Here is an 8,343-nt window from a genome sequence, read left to right as displayed (position 1 = left end):
ACATTTTCATACTTTTTCGTACTGGTCCCCCGCGGGAATCTAACCCACAACCCTAGCATTACAAGCGCCATGCTCTACCAATGTAAATGTTTGAGGACAGGGTTTTGTTCTTTCTAGATTCCATTAAAATGACAATCGCAGAGAAAGGGACAGGGCAACAACTCTTACAATTCCAACTATTGAACCATGCAAGATACTATCCTTAACTATACAACTACCTTTTTTGCCAAAGCAGAGATGAAAGAAATAAAAAAATAAAAAATGTTTGCCAGCACTACAGACATCTACTGTATATCGGTCTGCTAGTAAAGACCCAGTGCACTACTTTAGTGAATGTTTGATTTAGTTTTGTTTCATGTCCCTCTATCTGGACTGTTCAGGGTTGGGTAGGTTACTTTATAAATGTAATCAGTTACAGTTATTAGTTACCTGTCAAAAATTACAGTCAGTAACGTAATGTTTGGGTTACCCAAAATGTAGCAATGTAGGCCTAATCTGATTACTTCAAGTTACTTTTGGATTACCTTTTCCTTAGAGGCATTATAAGAAAACTTGTGGTCAGATTCACTCACGTGGAACAAACTTAAACTTGCGTCTTTATTCAATGCTGAATTGAATGTCATTGAGAAAACAGAAAAGTGTCCTAATGTTTTCTTCCCGCATACATCTTTTCTGAATTTAGTATTTTTTTGTAATCAGTTACTCCCCAACCATGGGACTGTTATCGTTAGTGTTGTTCAGACAAACTAGACAGACCTTAAAGGCATCATCCTTCGCCAACAGGTGACAGTGAATCTTTGCCGTTGGCGGGCAATGAAAATGAAAAACAACTGAAAGCAGACCGTGGCTTTATTTGAATACATATTGTTAGCTGCATAGAGCAAGTCCTGTATTTGACAGCCGTGTCCTTCACTGCAATCCAAACCTGGCCCGTCAGCTGCGCACGACCTACGTCCGTCTGGCAGAAGGTTCTGACAAGCCCTCACTCGCTGGGCTTTGCTTCAGGTCAAGAGCAGCGGAAATTATTCATAGTTCTCAGTTTTCACCATAACACCTTGATTCATTTGAATAAGTATGTTTGCAATCGAAATCCTATGCTGTTTTGCCAAGATAATACATGGCTTGGCTTTCTAATCCTCCCTGTCTGGCGGTGGAAAGGAAGTCTATTGTGTGTAGCGCCTCGGTAGGCTAAATAAAAGACCATTTCTGACTGAGGACAGAATTCAACAGAACTGTACTTTTGGAAAATAATCCAGATTTCTCTTCCACTATTACAAATATATTAAAATATGATTTATAAAATGAGCGTTTCGTAAGGAAAAGATGGTTAGGCCTATGGCTATGTTAGGTAGCCTACATTAGGGCTATAGCCTGTAGGTCGTATGTAGGCCTATGCTGGTGACAATAGGCTAATAGCCTACGTCAGAGGCACAACAAGAGAGGAAAGGAATGTTGACTTGACGCCAAAACTTTAGTCATATATACTTACCCCGCATTTCCAAAATTACGCAAGCGTTTCTGACTATAAAACCTTTTTATGAGCTTTTAACTGTGTAAAAACAAGACGCTGAGCTCAATAGAAAAGCACTCATTAATCAAGTCGTTTTACTTTGAAACGCACCTTGTAGAAAATAACAAACATTCCACTGTTTCCACATCATTTCAACCAAAAGAAGATTCAACGTGATGACGTTGAATCAACATGGAATAACTGACTGAATTTGACAAAAAGTAATCAATGTTAGGGAATTTCATTTTTTTTTTTAACTCACATGTTATCTTAAACCCAATGACAAAATGACATGTTTTCTTGATTTCACATTGCAATCACGTTAGGTGAAACGTCAACCAAATGTAAATCAAAACTAGATGTTGAACTGATGTCTCTGCCAAGTGGGATTGAAGTAGTCAGTTCATTAATAACTTGTTAAATGTAATATTGTAATTCCATCATTGAGAAATAAATGTTTTCTTTTTTCCCCCAACGTTGAAGTAAGCATAGAAAAAAACAAAATATAAAAATCAATTAAACATCTTTGTGGGGGGGGGGGGGGGATCCATCGATATTTGTATTGTATCATGTCCATATCCTTTTGGCATGCTAATTTGCCAAATATGTGCACGTCAATACATCTGAGCGCAGTTACTTATAAAGTGACTTTCTAGGCATTACTCAAACCGATATACTCACTGTGACCCCGTAGGGGGTCCAGATTTTAAATTGTATCAGCTTGAACATTTTGAGTAACGCCCCCACAAATCCACGCCTCCGATATAATTTCCCAGTGAGCCTTGCCTTTTCGAGAGAATTGTAGAGTTACCACCCATGACTGTATTTGTTAGTGAGCCAGCATAGTGTGACTTGAAGGAAGGGTTGGAAAATTCATGGGTTTCCAAGAATCTTCTAAAAGAGATGTGTGGAAACTAGGGAAATTGACCAGAATTTTGCAACCCTACCTGCAGGTCACATTATGCTGGCTTGCAAAGTGATGTGTAATTCCTATTGGAATCCAGCCAGAGTGAGGATATCCAACAGTTGACAGTATTCACCCACAACCTGCATTCATAATGACTACCAGGCTTAGGAACAATGTGAGGAGACGACCTAAGCCATTTAAACTGGAACAGCCATTTCAGTAAAGGTTGCAAAAAAAATCTTACTAAATGATTGGATACGTTTATAAAACTGTATGCTATTTATCTTTGTGTTGCATGAGATGAATCAATCAATCCCTCAACGTACATGCAAAAACACAGATAAAAACAATTCCAAAAAAATCTACCTGCAGCAAGAGCATGCAGGTAAAAAAAAGAAGTGAATTTGTTATGATAACTTAAAACATTTTTGGTGATTTGACTTCTCATTAAGTTTTGAGTCAGTGCCACGTTTGAAGTAATAATGACTTTTCATTGACTTTGAGTTGAACTTGCTCGATGTATTTGAGTGAAAAATGCCTTTGAGTTTACAGTTCATGAAATGCTTAAAGTGGCACTCCGGGCTCCTTTTTCCCCTTATTTAACAACTGATTTACTTAACAAAAGGCACATCTCAATAGGTGGTCCTGGTATGTTATGACATACAGTAGCACAAGAAAGTGTGTGGGCCTTTTTTTGTTTTGTTTTTGTACTCTATTGCTCCTCAATTGTTCCTCAAGCAAGGGGAAGGCTGAGGACATCACGGATTCACATCAAACCAACTCCTTGAATGCCCCACTCTTTGAAATGATCAGGTGTGTCTAAAAAATATATATATATTTTTCGCTAAACTTTGGCGTGTTTATTTTACTGTAGGCCTATTTATTCTTGGGATATCGCTTTTCAACAGTAAAAATTCAAAAAATCCCTAGAGGATGTGTCTTGGTACTCTAACCACTAAAAGAGACAGCAGGCTTGATTTCTGTGTTTGCAATGACAAACACTCCCCTTTCAACAAGCATCGTTGAAGGCTGGTAACATCAAAACCTTATGTTAGGAAATATAAACATGATTTAGTAAATAGGCAGCAGACAAAACATATCATTACATTTAGCATAATTAGATGCCATATCATCCGTCATAGGCCTAATACAAATCATATAATATGCGAATCATCTTGTTTTATGTGGTGAGCAGACCAAAATAATCCCGTACGAATGAATAAGAAGTGTTGTTTCAACTTGCTTTAATTGTTGTTTTCGAATAGCAATTATTTTAGACATGCAAAATAACAAACAAAATGCAATAGCCAAGTTGATGCAGGCAAATAATATAGAGACTGACTTGCATGACACAATATTCAGTTTTGGGCTACGGAAGATCCTTACATTTAAAATTCCATCTGCATTTAAAATGTTAAATCTGCATTTAAAATTCGATCTGTACCAACTTAAAAAAAAAAAAATGTGTCTTACATTGCGTGTTTTGCAGGCCTATCAACATTAATGAACATTATATCCGGGGGCTGTGTGGTTTGATAATTAAGAGTGCTATCATACGTTTCTGACAGTATTGTGTGGCGCGAGATGAGTACTAATTATAAAGCTATTCTATTCAGATGCCACCCGGTTGAGCAAGTGCTACACGCGGGGCAAAACTGAGAAAGAGCCCTCTCAAGGAACGAATGTCAAATAGTCATTTTCTTTGTAGATATTAGGATACTCTTTGCTCGTTGTATAGGGAACAATTCGAGGGAAGTTTATAATTGCAAGATCAACTGATTCCTTTGTATCTCCAACTCCGCTTTTTAATAGGCAATGAGTGATCTATTAGGAGGGGGCATGTTTCCTAATGAGGTCCTTTTCAGCCTTTAGAAAATGCGCGAACCCCCTACCGCCAGACATGGAAATCCGGGAACTATTTAATCCTCGAGATGGGTCACTGTGAGTGTCACACAGTCCAGAGATTACAGGTGACAGGTAGTGCACACCCGACGGTTCCCACAAGCACTTTATTTTGAACTAGGCACTTTTGAACTAGGCACCGATGTCTGAACAACAACTTATTTCGTGCAGCAGGCTACACGTTTTCTCCTGCCGGGTGAACACAGCTTGTTGAATCAAATTGAAAAGTAAGATTTAAAAAATGGAAGATATATTATTTGACTTGGATCAAGATGGCACTACAGACTTTGCCTTCTGGGGCCAGATGGACCCTAACTTCCAGTTCCAGGCCCAGTTGGACACTCTCCTCTTTGACTGCACCGCGGTCACGGGCCAGCTTTCGCCCTGGTCCTCGTTCGGTGGCCAGTCCATGTTCCCTGACGCACAGATGACCTTCACCGACCTGGACTCGCAGTCTCCCGGCCTTGGAGCCAGTGCTGAAGTGGACAGCTCTTCTGTGGACGAGCCCCACGAGATGAGCAAGCGCAGGCAGCGGCGGTTCGTGCCCCATCATCCGTACAAGATCCAGCGACACGCCGCTAACATCCGGGAGAGGAAGAGGATGCTGAGTATCAATTCTGCGTTCGAAGAGCTAAGGTGCCACGTGCCAACATTTCCCTACGAGAAGCGCCTGTCTAAGATTGATACACTGAGATTGGCCATTGCCTACATTGCCCTCCTGAGAGAGATACTGATTTCCGGCTGCGACCCCAAGTCGTACGTGGACGAATGCATGAAGAATGGTTACAAGAATCAAACCAATGCCATTTGGAACACAAGCGGTGAGCAGATAATACAAATTGCCTAATTACCGATATATAGAACCATTTTTAGATTATGCAATGAGATTACAGTCATACACAATTTGATTCGTTGCTTGTACAATTACATTTTGAATCTCTTCCATTCAAAGATTGAACGGCTAAATAGAAACGGGTGCAATAGATCCTACAGAAGGCCTAAACTAGCCCAAACTTACCTACATGAGAAAACATAGCCAAACGTCTGTCAATTTAAAATGATGTGTTTGCTCAAATTGTCTCATATGTTCATTCAACTAGAAAGTAGTATTTGGCCATCTTTCCTCAACAACAAAAAAAGGCTGTGGAGCTAATTACACACACACAGTGCTTTTAACATTCAAAGTACATGTTCATTTATACAGCAGTTAATAATCAACATGCCCTCACCTGGGATTTGAACTCACAAACGGTTGGTTCACAGCATTCCAATCTTCCTGCTATGCCACCATATCTGTGTCAGTGACAGCTTTCACCTTTATTGCTCAACTTTGCACTTCAAAGTAGACCTCACACTCAAGGAAAACTGTTAAGGAGTAACATTAAAATAGAGTAATATGCCCCACCGATATCAGATAACTATACAAACTAAACGGAAATGGCCGAAATAAGTCAATCAAATCAAAGTAAATCAAATAGCCAGATCAATAACTGACACAGACACGATGACATAGCAGGAAGATTGGAATGCCACGAAGCAAGAAGCTGTGAGTTAAATCCCAAGGTGAGGACATGTTGAATAATGGTACTGTATAAATGAACATGCACAATGTCAACGAGTGTCATATATGTCACGCTGAAAACATTGTATGTTAACAGCACTGTGTATGTGTTACCAGTTGCACAGCCTTTTTTAGTTACGCACAAATAATAATTTCTAGTTGAATGAACATAAGTTATGAGACAAGTTGAGCAAACACATACTTTTAAATTGACTGAATTGATGCCTACATTTTCTCAAGTTGGAGCTAAGTTTGGGCCAAGATTTCTTTGGGTCCAGGTAACATTTGGTCCGAAAACGAATAATTATTATTTTAATTGTGGTACTGAAGAAACTCCAGCAATATGTCCACCCACTATACATGGATGGAATTACAGTAAATGTATACTTTACTATACTTGGAATTATAGTTTTACAACCAATACTACATGCATGGCCCATATGTTTTGTGACTTCAAATTGGGCCTGGGACAGTACCAAACCCCATTCACGAAATTGCAAACAACACACAGGATAAACCCAAGGAAGGATGACGTATCCTACCAAGTGTTTAAAATTACATTAGCACGAGGAGAGGGAGAGCATATGCTAATGGTTGACAGCCAACTCCAAAGCTCATTGGCTCTGAATTGAGTTTGTGTCACTTAAACAGCTTGCTTTGTTTGTTTGTTGTGTGTTCCCCCCACCCCCCCAGCTGTCTTTTTCTTTGGCGTGGGTGCACAAAAGCTCCCCTTTGCCAGAGCACAAGTATTGTCCCTGCACTCAATGGTTGCCTATTTACTTTAGTTAACCAATTCTGTGGGGCTTCACTTCAACCATTCCGAGGGGGCATTGAGGAGTGAGTGTACCCCTTTGCTCGGACCTGCGACTTGTTAAACGATCATTAAAATGTATTTAAAGCCTCATGTTTGCCTTGCTTTTGTCCCCCCTGTCTCACTCTAGATCTGACAGCCCGGCTCTCCTGGATAAAGTGGGATTAACTCAGGATGGAGCAACCCAAGTACGTTGGACAGGGGGCTGCTGGAGGGGGATTTATAACCCCCTTCTGTCTTTGTTTCAATGGCAACATCACATCAGGGGCTGAGTGACATCTGCAGACTTCTTATCAGTTCATGCACCTTTCTCTGCAGCTAGCCACTCCCCTCACAGCCTTTAATATTTGAATGTGGTAATATTCGATTGGTAATGGAGTGGCAGTGTTTTTCTGGAGTTGCCTGTTGTTTTACAGGGGATGGGGGACCGGGGCCAGACTTAAGCCCATGGGGATGGCATTTCTCGCAGGGGACAGAAGCAGCCTGGCATGGGACCGAACGAACCTTGGTCAAACTATTTTTTCTGAGTGTAATACTGAAGTGCCGTGTGTTCATTTGAAACCATTAGCTGTTGTTCATTGTGTGTGACACCCACATTTTCCGTAAATTAATTTAACCTAATTAATTTATGTATTTATTTCATTTGTTTATTTATTTATTAATCATCGAAGAAGAAAAAAATGTTGTTATTATTATAATTATTTATTTAACTGTTTTCATTTTGATGTGGCGAGCTGTTTAAACTGTATCTTTAATCAATTGACAATCATACATGATTTATTATGTTGTCAAATGGAACGTTTTGATATTCATGATACTTATTATGAATATATGTTGTCTTTGTAGTGTCTGTGAGTATATTGCGGTGAAACTGTAAGGACTGGTGAATGGATGTGTACTCAATGGCAAATCAGGGAATTTCTAACACACTGGCCGTGTGCAAATGCCCATACTTGCATCCTAAATAGTAGGCCATTTGAGCAGTGGTGTAGAGGTGCCTGTAGAAGTGGGTATACTCTAATTTTGTCCAAAATTTCCCAAACGGCCCGCCGGGCGAAGGGAAGGGACCCTGTGTGAAAATTTCTAATGACAAACAGTGACTTATACTCTGAATGACCTAAAATGAAAATTCCCATATTGTGCAAGTAGGCTAATACAGTAGTAGGCCTACTACTGAAATAGATAAATTAGACTTTCATCAGTCAGAAGTTCACAGGTTTCCGATTTCCCACATTTGTTTCAGGTTTTCACACTCAAATCATCACACTGCAGATCCGGGTTTGAACCCGGGCTGTGTCATAGCCGGCCGCGATCGGGAGACCCATGCACAATTGTCCCAGTGTCGTCTGGGTTAGGGGCGGGTTTGTTCGGCTGGGATGTCCTTGTCCCATCGTGCTCTAGCGACTCCATGTGGCGGCCGGGTGCATGCACGCTGACTTTGGTCGCCAGCTGTACAGTGTTTCCTCCGACACATTGTTTGCGGCTGGCTTCCGGATTAAGCGAGCATGTGTCAAGAAGCAGTGTGGATTGGCTGGGTCGTGCAACTCCGTACAGGAGTTGCAGCAATGGTACAATACTGTAACTACCAATTGGATATCATGATATTGGGGTTAAAAGTACAATTTATTATTATTTTTATGTTCTAAGTCCAC

The 8,343-nt window shown here is 40.3% G+C and overlaps 1 protein-coding gene across 1 annotated transcript; it reads left to right on the top strand.

Moving 5' to 3' along the window:
• Positions 1 to 4,560: 4,560 nt before the first annotated feature.
• On the top strand, positions 4,561 to 6,859 carry LOC139405998 (transcription factor 21-like). Its single transcript, XM_071148455.1, has 2 exons — positions 4,561 to 5,140; positions 6,822 to 6,859. Exons 1-2 carry the CDS (start codon positions 4,561 to 4,563, stop codon positions 6,857 to 6,859), a joined length of 618 nt encoding a protein of 205 aa, XP_071004556.1.
• Positions 6,860 to 8,343: the final 1,484 nt, after the last annotated feature.

Source organism: Oncorhynchus clarkii, chromosome 3 (assembly GCF_045791955.1).
Source record: "Oncorhynchus clarkii lewisi isolate Uvic-CL-2024 chromosome 3, UVic_Ocla_1.0, whole genome shotgun sequence".
Classification (NCBI taxonomy): Eukaryota; Metazoa; Chordata; class Actinopteri; order Salmoniformes; family Salmonidae; genus Oncorhynchus; species Oncorhynchus clarkii.
This window is presented reverse-complemented; position numbering and strand designations above follow the sequence as displayed.